Source organism: Melopsittacus undulatus, assembly GCF_012275295.1.
Source record: "Melopsittacus undulatus isolate bMelUnd1 chromosome W unlocalized genomic scaffold, bMelUnd1.mat.Z SUPER_W_unloc_4, whole genome shotgun sequence".
NCBI classification, from domain to species: Eukaryota; Metazoa; Chordata; class Aves; order Psittaciformes; family Psittaculidae; genus Melopsittacus; species Melopsittacus undulatus.
Genome location: NW_022993946.1, coordinates 1,768,723 through 1,790,486, shown reverse-complemented (window position 1 = coordinate 1,790,486; position 21,764 = coordinate 1,768,723). Strand labels below are relative to the sequence as shown.

The window sequence follows — 21,764 nt, the reverse complement described above, 5'->3', positions numbered from 1 at the left end:
ATGAGCCTTTCTTTGCTCTATTCAGACCCCAGTTCCTATGCATCACATGCTGGTTGTAAGTACATGCTTAAAAAAGCTTTGCTGTTGTTAGGACGTTCTGGCTAGCACACGGGACATTCGGGACTGCTTGCAATGTAATCCTCTGCAGGAAGCATGCCCTCTTTTACAGTTTGTGTGACCTATGCATGGAATCTATATCCAAAACAAACCAATTCTGCACTAAAAATCAAATCACATTGTGTCAATGTAATTATAACACCCAGTATATATTGTCCTGTAAACTATGCTCAGAAAATGCAAGTGAAATCAGAAGACATACATATGAAAACAACTACACAAAAGAGTCTTTAAACTAATGCTTGTAAAAGATCAGTCTTTCATATTTGTGCCATGAGTGGCCAATACACATTATCCAGCAATGGCCTACAGGTCTTTCACATACATAACTTTTTTTCTAGGTAAACTAATAAAATCCCCAATATACTCCTCTAAGTTGCCCTTATTTAGTGTGAAAATGAGTGAAAGTTTGTCAGTTGTATTTTTTAAAGGACAAATGAGTATCTATGAAATTTTTTTTTTTAGAATCATATGTACTAATATGGTTTTTGTCATCCAAAACTGAAAATGGTCCTTTAAAAAAATATTTTAGTTAATATCTGTGTTTTGGAGCCTCCCACTGGCAGCCATCACACAGCTGAAGTGAACTACCAGCTGCATGGAGGGTTTATATCCAACATCAAAGACTATTTTGCTTTAACAGAAATTAGTATTTCTGAGTTTGTATTCTAAATGCAAGTTAAAAGATCATAAAGGAAAGAATACAGCATTTATTGTGCGTCTCCCAGCAGACTACTTAATGTTCAAACATCTACTATGCAAAGGTCAAATGATTTCACTGAATGTACTGGTGACAAAAATATACTGCAGCACTGAAAAAAGTATCAGATGATCAAGAAAAAAGATAAGGACCTGAAATCTTACAAGAGTCACAATAAATAATGTAGATTCAGTTCAGTAAGAAAGAAAATGGCAAAGTTGTGTCAGGAGAACGAGATTAAGATATATCAGGTAAAATAAAAATTCTATACATTTGGCAATGTTCTTCATAAAGGAATATTTTATAGTAGTGCAGAAAATGAATTTTTATTAAAATTTTACTTTTCTTACATAAATATTGCTTGCACAGAATTGAGGAAAAAACCCAACTTATTCAGATAGGGAAGCTCTGAGGTATTCTGCTGCAGGCAGCAACATGAACTCCAAAATTCTAGCATAAACAGTTGTGGTAGCTGTAGCAGCCACAGGGTAAAGCTGCACTGAGCACTCATTCAGGAATGAGACAGATTACAGGTCAAACCAGTACAAAAAAAAATTACTCAAACACTTACCTGAAGCAGGCAGAAAAGGCTATTAGGTACCAACTTATTTTCCATTTCATTGTGCTTTTCCTTCCTTGACATTTACATCAAATATTTTAGGCCCTCACTCTTTCTAACATAAAGAGGTTCCAAAGTGCACTATGCACACTACTTTCTGGTATCCCTGGCTCTTCAAAGCCAAGATCTCATCAACAACTAAAAAGAGCTGGAAACAAAACCAGGAATTGTCTTGTCTGCCTCTGTGATGTACTGGTATGGAAGATAAATTTGGTGGTCATCGACAGCACAACATCTGGGGAGAAGCAGTGGATCTCTCCACACCAGCGGATAGTAACGCTGAGGGCAGGAGGCAGAAATGCACCTGGGCAGCAAGTAAGAAAAAAAAACCAAACCAAAAAGCAGGAGTAAAGCATGTGTAGAGGAAGAAGAAAGCGGGAAAATTATATGGACAAAAAAAAACCCAAAAAAAAACCAACTAAAACACAGGAGAAGGCAGCAAAGAAAGACAAGAGAACAGAATACAGGTTTATAATATATATGCAGAATATATAAACAGAATATAAGGTAACTAAGAGCAAAAGTACAATGTGATGTCCACTTTCTGGAAGAAAATACAGCATTTCACACATTAAAGAAAAGTGAAAGGGGGGTTTACTTTGGTTTGTTTTTTTTTTCTTTTTTTATTTTTGAATATATCAAACATTAACAAATATTGACTAATCTTGCATTCTAACATCTAACATCAAAACCTGAATTTTGGTAACTTAAGCTGATGCATCATGAAAAATCATGGCAGTCAGGTGAAGTTCCCGATGACTGGAAAAAGGGAAATATAACCCCCATTTTCAAGAAGGGGAAAATGGATGACCCGGGGAATTACAGACCAGTCAGTCTCACCTCCGTGCCTGGCAAAATCTTGGAGCAGATTCTCCTGGAAGGCATGCTAGGGCACATGAAAAACAACAAGGTGTTTGGTGACAGCCATCATGGCTTCACTAAGGGGAAATCCTGCCTGACCAATTTAGTGGTCTTCTATGATGGGGCTACAGAACAGACGGACAGGGGTAGAGCAGTTGATGTCAACTACTGGGACTTGTGCAAAGCATTTGACACTGTCCCACACGACATCCTTGTCTCTAAATTGGAGAAATCAATTTGATGGGTGGACCACTCAGTGGATAAAGAACTGGCTGGATGGCCACACAGAAAGACTTGTGGTCAACAGTTCAATGTCCGGCTGGAGACCAGTAACGAGTGGTGTCCCTCAGGGATCAGTGTTGGGACTGGTCTTGTTCAACGTCTTTGTTGGTGACATGGACAGTGGGATTGAGTGTGCCCTCGGGAAGTCTGCCGATGACACGAAGTTGTGTGGTTCAGTTGATACACTGGAGGGAAGGAATGCCATTCAGAGGGACCTTGACATGCTTGTGAGGTGAGCTTATGCCAGCCTCATGAAGTTTAAACATGACAAGTGCAAGGTCCTACACCTGGGTCGGAGCAATCCCAGGCACAGTGAGAGGCTGGGCAGAGAAGAGATTCAGAGCAGCCCTGTGGAGGACTTGGGGGTGCTGGTCAATGAGAAAATGAACATGAGCCAGCAGTGTGTGCTTGCAGCCCAGAAAGCCAAACATATTCTGGGCTGCATCAAAAGAAGCGTGACCAGCAGGTCGAAGGAGGTGATCCTGCCCCTCTACTCTGCTCTCGTGAGACCTCACTTGGAGTACTGTGTGTAGTTCTGGTGTCCTCAACATAAAAAGGATATAGAACTGTTAGAACAAGTCCAGAGGAGGGCCACGAGGATGATCAGGGCACTGAAGCACCTCCCATATGAAGAAAGGCTGAGAAAGTTGGGTCTGTTCAGCCTGGAGAAGAGAAGGCTGAGTGGAGACCTCATAGCAGGGGTAACAGGTTAAAACTTAACCAGGGGAAGTTTAGATTGTATATAAGGAAGAAGTTCTTTACTGTTAGGGTGGTGAGGCACTGGAATTAGTTGCCCAGGGAGATTGTGAATGCTCCATCCCTGGCAGTGTTCAAGGCCAGGTTGGACGAAGCCTTGGGTGAGATGGTTTTGTTGGAGGTGTCCCTGCCCATGTCAGGGGGGTTGGAACTAGATGATCTTGAGGTCCTTTCCAACCCTAACTATTCCATGATTCTATGGTCATTGAAAAAGGAAAAAAAAAAGCTCTGGCTAGGTCTTTAAAAATATATGACATATCCAATAAAATATAAAGATGGAAAATAAGGTGCTAAACTGGTATTATATCTGAATAAGACTTCTGTTAATGAGCTCATAAAATCACAGTGTAGATGCTATTAATTTTATATATTATTACAAAGACAATTTTGACTATTAATTTATGTTCAGAAGCATACATACATTTTCTTCTGTGCTCAACCAGCTCAACAGCCTGCTTTGTTGAGCATTTTGAAAACCAGTTGTCCCCAAGCAGAACAGTAACCTCATTGGTGTGGAGAAGTTTTCCTGGCATGAAGGCGAGAGGACCAAAAGGTACCTGTGAAAGGCAGAGAAGAAACTGCTGAAAATTACAAATGAAAATAAAGCCTAGACAATCATTCATGCCTTAGTTTTTAACAAAAAATAAAATACAGAGTTAAAGAAATAAAAATTCTACAGCAGTTATTTAATGACTAATCCCTCATATCTATTCAAATGACCAAATCAATTTAAATTTAGTATTGTACTTACAAAATCTGAAAAATATTTAACTAGGCAAGTTGGTTTTTGACATAAAATTATGGAATAGTGGAATGCTCGCATGGAAAACAATCCACTTAATCTAAACATGTAAGACTTGATGACAAAAATATTACCATTTGGGTGAGTTACATGTTTGCTATACACAGACTACATTCATTTCCTAATAACAGCAAGTTTACCTTTACTAAAATGTTAAAAATACTTAAATAGGTATGGTCAACTCAAATTTAAGTTGCTTTTCTCAATATCTGTCTTGCTAATAGTAAGTACCTAGAAATCTCAGCATAAGTTTGTAGGGCTACTAGCAGGATCACAGACTGTGCTTAAGCTCACTTTGTTTTATCATTCACCAGTCCTCAACCTTCAAGCAATGCTCCACCAAGCAATACCTATCCTCTAATAACTCTCCAAATACTGACTCAGAATACTTCAGACAGGAGTACACTGGGGATAAACACATTTTACAACTTTAAGAGATGCTTCTTAAGATGTGTAAGCCCTGTTCTAACACATATTACAATGCCTGGAACATTGTCTTCATGAATTAAGACACCTTCCACAGCCCACATTTTACAGACAGTGCTTAGGCAAGTCCTGTTGCTAAGAAGCCTTGTCCACCCTTATGCCTGCCTCCTGCACCAGCCCCCTCAGACCTACTGCCACCTGTCTGGTTGCCTTTGGGCTTCAATTGCAAAGGAGACCAAAATCAAATTGAAGTTAAAATGAAGGTGGCAAAAGACTAAAAACCACATCCACTTCAAGTTTTCTCTTTCTTAGGGTAAAAAGAGATCTGTCTCAGCCAGTTTGTATCAGTTCCTTCTACTTTATTCCTCTGCCACCTCCTTCATTTCCTCAGGATAGCCACTTGCTTTCTCATCACATTTGTACTGAAGCAGAGCACTCGGCCTAGTGGATCAGTTCCCTTGGAAAGTGTTCTGCCCTAGCTGCAGTATCCAGAAGGGTACCATGGCTTTAAACAGTTCTCCAGCAGGCAGCATCCTGACATTAAGGCTATGCCAAATGTGCTTTTCCTACATGTGTACCCTTCCCAACTTGGTTTTCAAGTAGCAGACTCCACTATTTGCCTGTACACTCTTCTCCCAAAATGATGAAAGCAAAATTGAAAACATATGAAAATATTTGGCTAACGGGATAGCAACCACTTACATACATTTAAAATAACAGATGTGAGTTGACACTGCTGCTTTAACTAAGAATAAGCCCTAGTTAGATGTCCTGGGTTCAGCAGTAGCAGTCATTTCTCCTTCTTGGTAGCTGGTGCAGTGCTGTGTTCTGACTTTCAGGCTGAGAACGGTTGCTGATAGCAAGTATGTTTTGAGTTACTGCTCAAATGTTTGGTTTGTCCAAGGCCTTTTCTGAGCTCATGCTCTGCCAGGGTAGAAGAGAGGCTGGGAGGAAGGAGAGACAGGACACCTGACCCAGGCTAGCCAAAGAGGTATTCCATACCATAGCATGTCATACCCAGGATGTAACCGGGAGTTACCCGGAAGGGCTAGGAGACTCTGGGGAGATGGAGGAGGTATCGGTCGGGCAGGGTGGGGTGAGTTATGGGTCGGTGGCTGGTGAGGTGTTGTATTCTCTTCATTTGTACTTCCTTTATCATTATGATTATTAGTAGTATTATCAGTATGATTATTATTAGTAGTAGCAGTAGTGATTCGTGTTATACCTTAGTTATTAAACTGTTCTTATCTCAACCCGTGGGGGCTACATTCTTTGGATTCTCCTTCCTAATTCTCCAGGAGTCGGGGGAGCAAGGGGGGGAGTGAGTGCACAAGCTGTGTGGATTGGTTTAAACCACAACATTAGTTTTTGGTTTGTTTTTTTTTAAAAAAGGGGGTTTGCTATGCTTCAAAACAACACAATCTTTTTGCTTTACAACATGTGGACACACATATACACATAGTAAATGGACTACACACATAAAATCCAGTGCTGCATCATTAGCACAGGAAAGGGAAACATTCACTTTTTCCACATGGTAAGAATACTCCAACACCATCTTACTAACAACTCAACTCTATACGCTGAGCCAAGCTGTCAAAGGAAGAAAGCAGCCAGGCACTCTGGGCTGAAACCAGCCATTCAGTTATTTACAGTACAACTTCCCTCCCTTCAAATATATAACTTGAATTGAACCTGAGAAGGGAGGAGGGACAAAAGAAAGAGAGAAAAGCCAATTTGGTCAAAATTCTGGTGAGCCAACAGGGTAAAGTTTACACAGGGAGCTGTGCAGCTATTAGGGAAGATTCAAAGCACCAGAAAAGATCACTATGTCAATGTGAAGATCTGTGAAACAAAAATTAGCAGCACCTTTCTATGTAAAAATCAGTGTTCTAGGGTTTATTTCCATGAATCAGGAAATACTATGGCCACACTCTTCTCAGGAAATGACTAAATAACATAAGTCATATTATGTTATGACTTCACTGCTGAACAACAGACATTCAGTCATAATTACAGTTTTTTATACAAAAGATTTACATATCAAATATGTCAGGTTTACTATTAGCATTTATGTCATCGGTTCTCAGTTATCAGTAACACTGTAATTTACAATGGATTTCAAAGAGAAACAAAAGCAAAGGTTTAACTATTACCATAATAAACATAACATTACCAAGTACTACATGGCCACCTGAATAACACCTCACTACCAGTGCAGATACCAGAGTTGCTAAACATTTTAGCCCATTTCCTTGTGTGAACTCTACAGCGTACATACCATGATATCGTAAGACAGTTTATTGGGCAATGTATGGAGTTGATCCTGAAGAGCCTCATAATCACTCTCCACCTTCTTCCTGTTGACAAATTCGAGATGATTCAGTTTCATGTCTAAAGTAAAGAGTTAACATTTTTCTGCTAGTAATTTAACAATAAACAAAAAATACAGAAAAAGAAACTATTTTACTCTTAAACACATACAATTGATAGATTAATAACTTATTTATAAAAGACTTGGGATAACAAACATAATATATTATTTTAGAATAACATGTATTAAAATAGAGTCATGATTATTTTAGATTGTGCATGTCTCTTTCTGAATTTGAATTTTTTATGGTGCAAATAATCAGTTCTTTCACTAGGATCTGGCATTTCTCACTCCATGTTCAAGTTTAATAGTTATGCCACCATCAATATTTAGAAAAATAACTGAAAATCCAGTTTATACTTTATAAGAGACAAATTCTTCCAAGTAGCACTTTTAATAAAGAATTCATGACCTTGTTTTGAGCTGACATAAATGGGCAGCATTTTAATTCATTCTGATTTTCATATGAACTTTGTGTTCCTACAAGGAGTCAAGATGTATGAAAGATGGCTTGACCACCAGGATTCTGTCACATCTTCAATCCTTAACAAGGAACACTGCAGGTGAGGAACATCCCTTCCGCTGCCTCTCCATCCAAAATGTAAATAAGTCTCATGCTGCATGTTGCCACCCAAGAGAGAACTGGCTCAGAAGACTTGAACAAATTATTCCCACAGAAAATACCTGGCTCTCCAGAGGACTTTGCAAGATGCACCATTTCATTTGCTGCAGGGATTTTTATTTGTGTGCAAAACAAGCAGCTAGAACCCCTCTAAAAAAGCGTTCTTTTGTTAAGATATTATTAAATACTTAAATTCAGCTGGAAAACTATTTTAATGGACTACTGCCATTCTAAAGGTGGTCAGAAATCAGCTCCTGCTTGAAGTAGCCAGGCACAGAGGTGAGACTGACTGCTCTGTAGTTCTCTGGGTCTTGCATTTTCCCCTTCTTGAAAATGGGGCTTACATTTCCCTTTTTCCAGTCATCAGGAACTTCACCTGACTGCCATGATTTTTCAAATATGATGGACAGTGGCTTAGCAAATTAATTTGCCAGCTCCTTCAGGACCCGTGGATGGATTTCACCAGGTCCCATGGATTTTTGTACGTTCAGGTTCTTAAGATGGTCTCGAACCAGATCCTCTCCTACAGTGTGCCTAAGGTCTTCTATATTGTTTGGTTGTACTTCAAAACAGTAAATGTGTACATGGTAGTAAATTCTGCAATAAAAGGCAACTTGAAGGCATGGAGCAGCACACTTAACAAAACTGACCTGAGAAGCAAATTACATGTTTTCTGAGAATTCAGGAAATCAATCAATAAATGTGCTGAAAAATGAATGTCATATTTGGTAACACAATTCTCAAAATACTATCATTGATTTTCCTAGACTCATAAGCAGAGTGAAATCCTTTTCAGTATTCATTATGACTCTTTCACAGACACCCCCTTGTCGTGGGGAAAGAGCTTGCGTGCCCTTGTGAGGTTGGGATCTATGCTGGTGGTGGCATATGCCTCCGGTAGGGTCTCCCATGCCAGGCAGGTCTCAACTGAAGGGTCATAACAAAGTGTGTCCATGGGCAGGATGGGCTCACTAGCCTTTAGGCAACCATCCTAGGAGAAGGATGACTCTAATTCCGAACCTGGGCAGATGGAGCTTGCTTAGCCCTGTAAGGCCATCCATCTATGAGAAGGATACTCTAATCAAACCTACGACCTTGCTGTCACCGTCCAAGCTTGCTAGGCCCTGGCAGATAAACCTCAGGTGTGAAGGGTGGGGCCTTATTTCAATAATATTTCCCTTACTGAAAATTAATGCAGTCTCTGGATTTTAAATATAAATGAAACACTAGTTTTAGATTTTTTTTTGTGAGCCAATAGTTAGAATTTAATACGATGATGTGCATAGATTGCCTTGATTTTTTTTCCTCTTATCCAGTGCTTGCAGCCTATGTGCATTTAAAGTAAAAACATTTGAGACACACTAAATATAAATTATTTGCTTGGAGACCTTTCAGGCATGAAGGAAAAGCCTCTTAAAAAAATTTAAATGCTATATGCTTGATGGTGTATAACCAAAGTTTTAATCTCACCACTAAAGGGGCAGTTGATGTGATTCTGCAATAACCCTTCAGACAACAATCAAGACAGCTCCTGTTGTCCTCTCAGTAAAATCATGGTAAACACAGCATGGATATATTGTAATTTGATATGTGTAAGATCAACTGTTATATCTCACAGTAACATATAAGGTTTCATTCACCATTAAATGTACATTTTCCTCACATGCCATAGAAAACTATTATTTACTAAGCATGTTTTCTATTAACCATAGATTGCCAACAGAGAAAAAAGTGCTCTGAGATATTTTTTCTGTAACCACTTCTTTCTAAGCATCACAAACTAAGCTTTATCACACACTTTACTGGGGGGAAAAACAGGGAAACATGACTTTCAGAGTGGTTTAGAACATGGAGGGGGTGAAGCAGAATTTCCTACTTGCTCCATAGTTAGAAAGATATCAAGAATCATTAATTCTACCCTGGGAGTACCTTTGCACCAACCAGGCAAATTCAGCATTTACACACAAGGTTACTTGGGGTAACAGCAAATGAGATGGGTATCTAAAACAGAAGTATAAACAGTGTATTTGTGATTTAAAGTAATTATATCGGTGGAAAATATATACATTTTTAAGAAAGTGCACTGCAACAATGCTGACCTATCACTAACTTTAATCCACAAACATGTAAATAGTATTTGGCTATCATCCGAATCAATAGCAATACTTCATTAAAATATAATTAGGCTACTCATCAGTATTTTAGGCATGTAATAAAAATTTTTTCACTTACCAGTGCTGGATTTTTTCTTGGCAGCTAGTGACCACCTGTCATTAAAACAGATAACTACTCATGAGGAAACAAGGCTAAGCACACAGCTTCAATGTCAATGCATCAGAAACTAGAACAGCAACATTACAGATTTGGTAGTATCTCTATATACATTTCTATTTGTCAGTGTGAAGGCATGTGAATGGTAGTTCTTAAGCAGCACACTTTATCACACAGTAATGCAGACTGATAACTACAGAAAAAAATTACAGCTTTTCAGTTCATATTTTGGTACAATACTTCCTCCATAACTATTACATGATACATGAAATAAGTAGTAGGTTGTGTGATCTGCAAATCTATTTTCAGTGTCACGTGTTTGCAGAATAAGAAAACAACATACATTATAACATAATATTAATGTAACCTCCCTACTCATTCATTAAAAAAAAAATCAAATGAACCCCACAGCACCAAAAAAATATTTTCCACCCTCAGTACATCAACAAATGTCTCCACTGCCAGTTAGGATTTCAAAAAGCACAAATTAATTTTGTGGTGTTTAAATAGAAGAATACCTGACACCATTATGGGCTGCTGGCTTCCCTCCTGTTCTTTCCAGGTATCACAGAAAGAAGAAGTTTTAATCTGAATATTTCACTTTATGCCACAGGCTTTTTCAAGAGATTCAAAATAATTTACAAAATAAAGGGCATTGCTAAAATTAAATATTTTTTAACTGTATTTTTTAAACTATATAGGTATAGCAAACAGACAAGATGATGAAAACAGTGACCCTCTCTGCCATAACGTGAAGATTTTGTCTTTCAAAACATATTCTGATCTCTGAAAAATGGTTACCAAAAATATAACACAAACAATTTCATTCAATTATATGAAATGTGATGAAGCCATGAGGCATGTGTCTAGACATCTTCTCACTATAAGTATTTTCTAGATGTTTATTTTTTACAAATTTTGCTTTTCCTATAGCCAAAATAATGCTAACATTTTGTCATGGCTTAAACCCAGCCACACAGCTCGTTCACTCATTCCCCCCCTTTCTCCCTCAACTCCCGAAGAGCTGGGGAGGAGAATCAAAAGAATGTAGCTCCCACAGGTTGACATAAGAACAGTTCAGTGACTAAGGTATAACACAAATCACTACTGCCACCACCAATAATAATAATGATAAAGGAAATAAAAAGTGAAGAGAATACGACACCTCACCAGCCACCAACCCATAACTCACATCCCCCGTGCAATCGAGCACCGACTGATACCTCCTCCAACCCCCAGAGCACTAGCCCTTCCGGGTAACTCTTGGTTACATCCTGGGTATGACGTGCTATGGTATGGAATACCTCTTTGTCTAGCTTGGGTCAGGTGTCCTGTCTCTCCTTCCTCCCAGCTTCCCCTCCTCCCTGGCAGAGCATGAGGCTCAGAAAGTCCTTGGCCAGTGTAAACATCTGAGCAGTAACTAAAAACATTGGTGCTATCAGCACCATTCCCAGGCCAAAAGTCAAAACACAGCGCTGCACCAGCTACCAAGAAGGAGAAAACATGACTGCTACTGATGAACCCAGGACACATTTGAAAGCAATTAATGGGAAAATTTGCAGAGAAAATAGTAACATACATTCAAGTACCACTGAAATCACTGGAGCAGATATTTTTTTCCCACACAACAGGATGAAAGGCTTTTTTTTTTTTTAGTTAGCATATGTGCAGCTATTGCAGAACAGAGCTCAGACCCTGCACTCCCTATCCAGGGACTACTTTGTGAGCTAATAATTCTTTAAACAAAGTACTTACATAAGAAAGATCAGCTTTACATTTGTGGTTATACTATTTCATAATCCATCAGGAAATTCAGCAGGTAGCTTGCCCTGCGTAAGCCAAGTTTAAATCTATCATTTGCTTTAAACGCCTACAAATCAAATGCCCAGCAAATACTTTCCTTAATGTGCAAGCTAAGGTTAAGAGTAAATATACAGACTTCTACATTATATCAACTCAGAAATCTAATTCATACTATTAATATTAAGCCCATTTTAAGAGAAAAGTTCCCATCAAAGGTATAGATTACATAGAGCAGGGTAATAACGCTAACCCACAATGGAGCCCACCATCCAGAAGTACGAGAGTTAGAGCCTATTCTATCAACATCCCTCATCCTTTCAGTTGGTAGAGATTGTGAAGCACGCAACATAATTTAGCACACAGAAATGTTTATGAAATCCTTTTAAGAAAGTTCCAGTTTAATTGTCCTATTGCAGATGAAGAGGGAAAAGACAAGAAGCTTCCAATTCCCAATACGTGACTTCCTATGCATAAAGTGAGCTAAAAGCACAAGAAAGGCCCTGAAAAACCAGAAGAGCATGTTTATCAACATGATAATCTTTTTGTAGCTGCATATTAACAAGTTACATATTCATAATAATTTACATTATTTAGAGTGTTATTGTAAAAGTTTGTAGGAGAAACTCTCTAAGACTCAAATTGGAGTTTTAGAGGCAGCATTCTTTATTGCAGCTCTGGGCGCATAGGCAAAATGTTTCGCAAAGGTGAGCACACCCAATACTTGCCAACAGTGGCTATATATTTAGCATACTCACGCATATTCATAGATTTTCTAGGAACAAATGATAATATTTTCATCCTAATTACGCATGCACTTTCTTGCTGAGTGAGGGTCTTTGGTGGTCGTTGATAGTCTTCCTCACTGTGCTTACTGAATGACCTCAGTGCTTGTGCAGGCTTGCAAGAACCTAGTGCTGAGTTAGCAGTTGGTGTGTCCTTGCTTCTGTTCTGTTCCAGTCTTGCTCCACACTGGCGCCACTCTGCTATCTTGAAGGCTGACATCCTTTGTCTTATTTATTGTCCCCTTAGTTGTTATCAGTCCCCTTACATTCCTTCCCCCATCAGCCGAACATTCCTTTCTCTTCCTTTCTCTCTACGTGTTAGTAAGTTAGAACAGTTTGGCCTATTCTACTATGTTAAAGGCACACACACTATTGTTATTTTAAGATTTAAGATTACAAGAGGACCTCCTATGAAAATTTCCAGGCTGTATCCATTAGCTACAGTGTTAAAGGTTACAGAAGATAGTCTATTGAATGTTTCCAGGAAGATTTTTTAATTAGCAAATATGCAAATTGGGCACAAATGCCTTTTATGTTTTTTAAATAAGCCAGTCAGTAAAACAGCACAGAGGCATATGCTGTTCTCCATCACCCTTTACACCCTTTTTTAAAAAAAGAAAAATCAATCAGACAAATCAATTTTAATTTAATTGTTCTTTTTTGATACAATTTTTCTTGAAGGGATACTAAAGGATGGAACAAACAACAAATCTTTTTGTTTCAGAAGCCAGCATAAAAGAAGACCTTGTACAGAAATACTAAAAAATACCACCTAAAAATGTTTCAGACTGCACTTCGGGTACTGAACTCTATTGAAAAGTCTCACAGTTTAAGCCCGACGGGTAACTCAGAACCATGCAATCATGAGCTCACTCCCCACCTACCCCACCACCACCTCTGGGAGGGATGGGGAAGAGAATCAAAAGAATGTAAATCCCATAGGTTGAGATAAGAACAGTCCCATAACTAAAGTATAAAACATTAACAACAACGAGAGAGAATATAAAAAAAGGGAAGGGGAAAAAAACTCAAAAAAAGCTCAAGAAACACAAGAGCTGATACCCAGCCCAACATGAGAAGCTATTTGGGCCTTCTGGGTAACTCCCCCTAGTTTATATACTGAGCATGACGTGCTGTGGTATGGAATACCCCTTTGGCTAGTTTGGGTCAGGTGTCCTGTCTCAGCCTCCTCCTGAATTCCCGTGCCCCTCCTCACTAGCAGACCATGAGACTGAACAGTCCTTGATTAGAATAAACAATACATAGCAACAACTAAACCACTGGAGTGTTATCAGCAATGTTCTCAGGCTAAGGCCAAAACACAGCACTGCACCAAATACTAGGAAAGAGAAAAATAACTGCTATAGCTGAATCCAAGACAGTATCCACCCCTTATTCCATACCTATTAATGTCATGCTCAGGTCCCATATTTTTCTTTTTGTTTGTTCTGTTTGTTGCTTTAATATACATATATATATATAAAGAGACAGATTGTTGGGGGTCGAGCATGGGCGCTTTAACAGGCTTGCAGCAAGCTGTGAGAAAGTGAACCTCTGACCCCAGGCTGGAAGAGGAAGCGTCAAGGTCAGCAAAACAGGAACGCAATAACAAGATGCCAGAAGCATGATGTAACGCTAAGCTGAAGCGAAGGTGTGAAACCAATCAGGAGAGGTAAAGTGGAGCGTGTACCTCTCGTGGGCAAAGTGAAGCAGCCAATCAAGTAATGCGTGATCGCGTGTAAGACAGTATATTAAGAGCAGCCTTGTAATCAATAAACGGAGCATTTTGTGAACCTACATCGTATCGGTATTTTCTCCCCTCCACCTGGCCGCGGCATTCTGGTGACCCCGACGTGATACCAGGAGAGAGAGAGAGACCGCGGACGAGAGAAGGTGGAGATCCCGGCTGCCCGAGAGAGGCAGGCTGTCCGAGAGAGGCAGGAAAGGAGCTCAAATTACGTGGCCACGGCTGACCGGTGAGTCAGGCAGACTGCGGTCTGGTTCGGGATGGGTTTCGCTGTATCAGCGATAGAAAAGGCTACGATAGAAGGAGTGCTATGCGTAGCGAAGAAAACAGGGTACTCGATACCCCAACAGGAACTTGTGGACTTTTTATTTTGGTGCCGACGAAGGGGGTTGTTAGAAAATATGGGACAGTTATTCTCCAAAGATCAATGGCGTAAGATAGGGGAAGAATTGTGGGAGTCGGTGAAGCTTTTAATCTCAAGACTTGGGAGAAAATTACTAAGGAAGAAGCCCCTGATTTATGGCTGTTTTCAGTCCTTCCTAAGGTGAAGGGAGCAACCGTTAAAGAGACAGACCTAAAGTTAATGTTGAAATGGTCGAAGACACGTTACCCAGAGATTTATGAGTCTACCGGATTTGAGATATCCTTGTGGAATGGGGCAAGAGTTAAGCTGTGGAATGCAGCCACGAAAGGCAATGAAGCTGTGAAAGGAGTTAAGCTGTGGAATGCAGCCACGAAAGGCAATGATGCTGTGAAAAGTTTGTTAGTCATTTGGAGAACTGTTTTAGAGATGTTAAAGTCAAAAAAAAAAATGAGATCATGGAAACCAGTGCCCCCCCCCCTCCCCCCCGAATCTCCGCCGGTTGCCGCTATGGCTGCGAAGACTGAAGATGGGGATGAAGATGATGTTTTCGATTCAGGTCCTATTGACCCCGAGAAGGAGCCTGTGCACGTTCATCAGTTTGTTGTTGCTGATCCTGAGATTCTGACGCCTGATAATGCCAATGCTGACCTGGATGGTGCTTTTGACCTGGAGCCTATTCATCCGGAAAAGAAGCCTGATTTATATCCCCCATATCCTCATGATAAATGGGTAGCTGTAAAGGGAGAAGTGAGATGGGTGGGGGATGTGGATGTATTGCACGGTTTCCCGTGGTGTGTGTGCTTCCCACCTGAGATGGGAAGGTCTCTTGTATGCTCTTATCAGGCGTATCGGGCGGAATGTGTCAGACCGTGGAGTTGGGACCCCGTGTACAACTCTTTTGGTGCGGTCTCTCTGTGATACTCATGTACTAGAAGTTGGCAAATATAAGTATGTCCATGTTTCTATCGACCCTTGGAGACCTTTATAGATATTGCTGGCAACTTCTTCCAACATAGGCTGGCCACCTGTGTCGGAACGAGTGTGCATTTTGGTCATTATAAAAGCCCAAGCCTCATGCGATGTGAGGGAGGCAGAGCCTCTGCAGGGACGCCTGCTAAGGTTGAGCCTGCCACCCCACACTGTGATGATGCTTCTCGGAGCTGGTTTCCTATAGTCTTTACAGGGTCCTTGTGTCACGTCCTGTATGCGGGACTGTGCAGTGGGAACAATGATTGTCTGGATTTTGTGTTTCAAATACTGTAGTTGTGTGGAGTGTGCTTGTGGGATCCCATGCGTGTCTGTGCCTGTGTATGTTTGTAATGAGGGCAGACAGTGTTCTGTGTATTTTTTGTTGTCAGGTTCATGTAAAAGTTTTAACAGGTAGCAGTTTAACCTTTCGGGCAAGAAAAGGTTAATGCGAAAGTGCAGTTGCCGATAGGCCAGTGGTTTTAGCTGTGCAAAGCAGGGTGAGCGACTTTAAAAATAAAAACAAAACAAAAAAAAAAACAAACCAAAAAAATAGAAAAAAAGAAAAAAAATAGAAAAAAATATAGAAAAAAAAATAGAAAAAATAGAAAAAAAAAATTAAAAAATTAGAAAAAATTAGAAAAAAAATAGAAAAAAAAAGGGTAATGATAACACATTCTAGCTGTTATTAATGACTGTAGTTTTGATGTATATTGCTTCAAGCTTGTTTTCCAGACAATATGCATGTGTAATCCAAAAAAAAAAAAAAAAAAAAAGATGAGTGGAAGAACTTGATGCATCAGCTACAGGAGCTGACCATGAAACCCCAAGCAGAATGAGATAGAGAGAAACAAATGATTGTAAAACATCACTTGAGGGCAACTGAAAATTAACACCTTGAATATGCGTGCCTGTAAAGAAGCTATTATTAGAGGTTGTGATTTTGCATATAAAACCACCTGTATTTACTAGCCAATTGCTAACAAGAAACTATACCTTGTATTGTATGGAATTGTCACTTGTGAAAGAGATGTTAGAGCGTGCAGATTTGCAGTAGCTGCTAGAAAATGCTAAGGTAAAAGCTAGAAATATTCTAATATGATGGTACTGTTACAAAGCAGGTAATGGAACAAATTAAGAGGGTGGGAGAACTCCACTGTAAGAAATTGCTTTGGTTAGTCACTCACTGTCATTAGCATCTTCAACATGCTGATGCACTCTGTGATAGTTACTCTGCTAATGTAAATCTGTGTGTGCTTTGCTGTAGTAGTGACTTGTTACTGGGTGAAGCAGGTGAAACTCTGCACTGACAACAAGGTGCAAGGACTGAGATTGCTTACCACAGTCAAGGGCAAGACTGGGTTGGCCTCTGTGTCTGCAACCAAGAAGAACCTTTAGCTCCGCTGCTGGCTGCAACCCAGCAGGCGTGGAGCGGTGGAGACACATGCCATGCCAGACCTTGATGTGAGGGATGGCCTCCGCTGTTATCAGAGAGCCATCCAGGAGAAAAAGGGCAGGCCCAGCTGTGTACAACTATCAACAGAACCATACTGACTGCCAGCAAAAAGTATAAAGCCGCAGAACAACATAAAGAAACAGCAATGATAGAAATCTGTGTAAAATCTTTGTAATATCTGTTCTATTATGTGTGACCATGGGTAATGGACAATTATACTGAGCACATCTGTTAAATTCCAACTATTCCAACTTGTTACATGGTGTGTAGGATTCACTGGTATGCCACATGTTATAAAGGTGACGTCAAATGACTTCAAATCAGACTAATCTTACTGAAATAATGCTACCTAGAGTAGTGGGTTGTTATGTTACACAAGTCCAGCAGTGTTAGAGCAGACACACCAAATTGTAAAAAAACTTTTAGTAAAACTAAAAAGGGGAAGATGTGGAGACAGTGTTCTCACAGGAAAATGAATATTTGGTACATGAGCTCTGAATAACTTCGAGCGATACAGCAAGGCCGTGAGAGGCCCGAGGAAGCCTAAGCAAGCAAGATAAGAAGAAGCTGTAATTCACTGAGTCCTGAGAACTGTGGACTGTTGGCAAGCTTTCGAGGTCAAGTTCTCACACCTGTGCTTAACCAATTATATGTTAGTCACTAAGGGTCTTCAAGACAAGTATCCAATCATGATATGCCAAATTGCTGTAGGTGTGTGTAAGCAATAGTATATAAGGAGTTAATGCTTTGCAATAAATGGCGAGTGTAACTCCTTGACTGTTAACACTGTACAGTTTACTTCTGCAGCTGCTTCACATCCCCTTTGCATTAGAATGCTTCTGGGCATGTGTTGTATGAATCTTTCTGATCATTCTGAATCTATTCACAAGAAATTGTTTGAATTTAAAGAACTTACTGTAGAAACAAATCCTATAGACTCTTGGTTAAAATCGTTAGGAATAAGTAGTTGGTTAAGGAGTTTAATCATGATGTTTAGCAGACCAATAATGATTATGTTGTTAATTTTGTTTTTTGGACCTTGTTTGTTACAATGTATTATGCAACACATGCAGCAGATGACGAACGCCTTATTTGAAAAAAGAGGGGGAGATGTTGGGGGTCGAGCATGGGCGCTTTAACAGGCTTGCAGCAAGCTGTGAGAAAGTGAACCTCTGACCCCACGCTGGAAGAGGAAGCGTCAAGGTCAGCAAAACAGGAACGCAATAACAAGATGCCAGAAGCATGATGTAACGCTAAGCTGAAGCGAAGGTGTGAAACCAATCAGGAGAGGTAAAGTGGAGCGTGTACCTCTCGTGGGCAAAGTGAAGCAGCCAATCAAGTAATGCGTGATCGCGTGTAAGACAGTATATTAAGAGCAGCCTTGTAATCAATAAACGGAGCATTTTGTGAACCTACATCGTATCGGTGTTTTCTCCCCTCCACCTGGCCGCGGCAGACAGATATTATTCCTTAGTCCATGGATCAACCCTATGAAGTTCACGGAGTTCATTCAGTTCATGATGTTGGGCTTCATCTGTTGTAACAGTCCTTCAGGGCAGGAGAGACAGTGTATAGCGTTGCGTGTTGACAACAGCACTGAACTTGTCTGGTTTTGTCAAAGTTTTGTCAAAGTACATCTGGGTCTCTGAGCAAAAGCAATCCCATGAGTGTGTTTGCCTTTACCTGAAACAGGAATAACCCAGACTGTCTTCCAAAGCAAATTCTTTATGTGCATCACAGGAACTCTGTCCCCCTCTACAGTATGTAAAAGTTCTGATTGGGCTGGATCAGCCCTGTTGGCAGATCATCTGGTGTTGACCAACAAGATGGCTTTTAGTAAATGGGCATCCCAATGCTTGAAAGCCTCACCACCCATTGCTCTCAGTGTAGTTTTTAACAGCCCATTGTACCGTTCAATTTTTCCAGAGGCTGGTGCATGGCAGGGGATGTGATATACTCACTCAATGCCATGCTCTTTGGCCCAAGTGTCTATAAGGTTGTTCCGAAAATGAGTCTAATAGTCAAACTCAATTCTCTCTGGGGTGCTGTGTCACCACAAGACTTGTTTCCCGAGATCTAGGATAGTATTCCAGCCAGTGGCATGGGACACAGTGAATGTTTCCAGGATCCGATGGTTGTTTCCACCATGGTAAGCACATGGTGCTTACCTTGGCGGGTCAGTGGGAGTGTGATATCAATCTGCCAGGCCTCCCCATATTTGTACATCAGTCATCGTCCTCCATACCAAAGAGGCTTTAACTGATTGGCTTGTTTAATTGCAGCATGTTTCACATTCATGAATAACCTGGGCAACACTGTCCATTGTTAAGTCCACTTCTCAATCATAATCCCATTTAGATGTTGAATCTCTGCCTTCATGGACTGAGGCGTCATGGGCCCACTGAGGAAAAAATAATTCACCCTGATGTTGCCAATCTAAATCCATCTGAGACACTTCAATCTTAGCAGCTTTACCCACTTGTTGGTTGTTCTGGTGTTCCTCAGTGGTTGGACTCTTGGATATATAAGCATCTACATGGTGTACCTTCATCACCAGGTTCTGCACCCCGGCAGCAATATCTTGCCACAGGGCAGCAGCCCAGATGGGTTTCCCTCTGAGTTGTCAGGTGCTCTGCTTCCATTGCTGCAACCACCCCCACAGGGCATTTGCCACCATCCATGAGTCAGTGTAGAGATAAAGGACTGTCCATTTTTCTCATTCAGCAATGTCCAGGGCCACCTAGATGGCTTTCAGCTCTGCAAACTGACTCAATTCTCCCTCTCCTTCAGCACTTTCTGCAACTTCTTGTCAAGGAGGCTATACAGCTGCCTTCCATCTCCGATGCTTTCCCCCAATGAGGCAGGACACATCAGTATACAAGGCATATGGCTTTTCACTTTCTGACAGTTGATTATACAGTGGGAACTCTTCAGCATGCATCACCTCCTCCTCTGGTGACATTCCAAAATCTTTGCCCTCTGGCCAGTCCATGATGACTTCTAGAATTCCTGGACAACAGGGATTTCTTATTTGAGCTTGTTGTGTAAGTAGTGCAGCCCACTTACTCCATATAACATGGGCTGCATGATGTGTAGAGGAGACCCTGCCTTTGAACATCCAGCCCAGCACTGGCAACCAGGGTGCCAGGAGGAGCTGTACTTCAGTGCCAATCACTTCTGAAGCAGCTTGAACCCATTTGTATGCTGCCAGTTGCCGCAGAATGAACTCAGAGATCAATATGATCAGACAAAAAGCCATTTATTGCAAAGCATTAACTCCTTATATACTATTGCTTACACACACCTACAGCAATTTGGCATATTATGATTGGATACATGTCATGAAGACCCTTAGTGACTAACATATAACTGGTTAAGCACAGGTGTGAGAACTTGAGCTTGAACGCTTGCCAACAGTCCACAGTTCTCATCACTCAGTGAATTCCAGCTTCTTCTTATCTTGCTTGCTTAAGCTCCCTTGGACCTCTCATGGCTTTGCTGTATCTTTCAGGGTTATTCAGAATTCATGTACCAAATATCCATTCTACTGTGAGAACACTGTCTCCACAGCCAGTATCTCTTTTTCAGTTGGGGTATAGCCAGCCTCGGATCCCCTGTATCCCTGACACCAAAAGCTGAGGGTTGACCTCAAGTCTCCCCTGGAGCTTCCTGCCAGAGGCTCCAGGTAGGACCATTCTCCCCAGCTACAGTGTAGAGCACATTTTTGGCATCTGGCCCGGTGCGGACTGCTCCAAGGGCTACTGCATGAACTATCTCTCGTTTAATTGCTTCAAAGGCTTGTTGTTGCTCAGGGCCCCATTTGAAATCATTTTTCTTCCAAGTTGCGTGATAGAGAGGGCTTACAATCAGACTGTAATTTGGGATGTGCATTCTCCAGAACTCCACAACACCTAAGAAAGTTGGTGGAGACATTGCTGTTATCTTGTTGATCACATCTGTGGGGATCTGGAGACTTTCATCTTCCACTTTATTCCCCAGAACTGAACCTCCTCTGCAGGTCCCTTGACCTTAGTCCGTTTTATGACAAAACTGGCCTTCAGAAGGATTTGGTTTTCTTACTCTTCTTACAAACATCTTCCCCTGTATCACCCCACATGATAATACCCTCAATGTACTGCAGGTGTTCTCCGCAGCTTGCCCCTGTTCCAGTGCAGTCTGGATCAGTCCATGGTAGATGGGAGAGCTGTGTTTCCACCCCCAGGGCAGTCAATTCCAAGTGTACTGGATGCCCCTCCAAGTAAAAGTGAACTGCAGCCTGCACTCTGCTGCCAAAGTGTCCTGGGTTCAGCAGTAGCAGTCATTTTTCCCCTTCTTAGGAGATGGTGCAGTGCTGTGGTTTTGACTTTCAGCCTGGGAACAACACTGACGATTTTAGTTGTTGCCAAATATTGTTTACTCTGACCAAGGAATTTGTGAGTCTCATGGTCTGGAAGGGAGAAGGGGAAGCCAGGAGGAAGCAGAGACAGGACACCTGACCAAAACTAGCCAAAGTGCTATTCTATATCACAGCACGTCATGCCCATGATGTAAAACTGGGGGCAGCTTCCCGAAAAGCCCAGATCACTGCTTGGGTTGGGCTGGGTATCGGACAGCGGGTGGTAAGAGGTTGTATTTTCTTCCCTTGCTATTTCCCTTATCATTATTATTATTTGTGGTAGCAGAAGTAGTTTTGTGTTATACCTTAGTTACTGGATTGTTCTTATCACAACCTGTGGGAGTTACATTCTTTTCATTATCCTCCCCATACGTCTGGGAGGGGGGGGTAGGAAGAAGGAGGGGGAGTGAGTGGCTGCAT

At 40.9% G+C, this 21,764-nt stretch overlaps 1 protein-coding gene across 4 annotated transcripts in view; it reads right to left on the bottom strand.

Annotated features, from left to right (window-relative positions):
• LOC117438279 (unconventional prefoldin RPB5 interactor 1-like) overlaps positions 1-21,764 on the bottom strand; it is a 103,566-nt gene that overhangs the window by 55,257 nt on the left and 26,545 nt on the right. For all 4 annotated transcript variants that reach the window (XM_034073810.1, XM_034073808.1, XM_034073809.1 and 1 more), the window contains exons 2-4: positions 9,792-9,826; positions 6,845-6,923; positions 3,757-3,892 (exon numbers count right to left, since the gene is read on the bottom strand). In XM_034073810.1, coding sequence (XP_033929701.1) covers positions 3,757-3,892; positions 6,845-6,923; positions 9,792-9,826 — 250 coding nt within the window. The remainder of the gene's footprint in view (positions 1-3,756; positions 3,893-6,844; positions 6,924-9,791; positions 9,827-21,764) is intronic.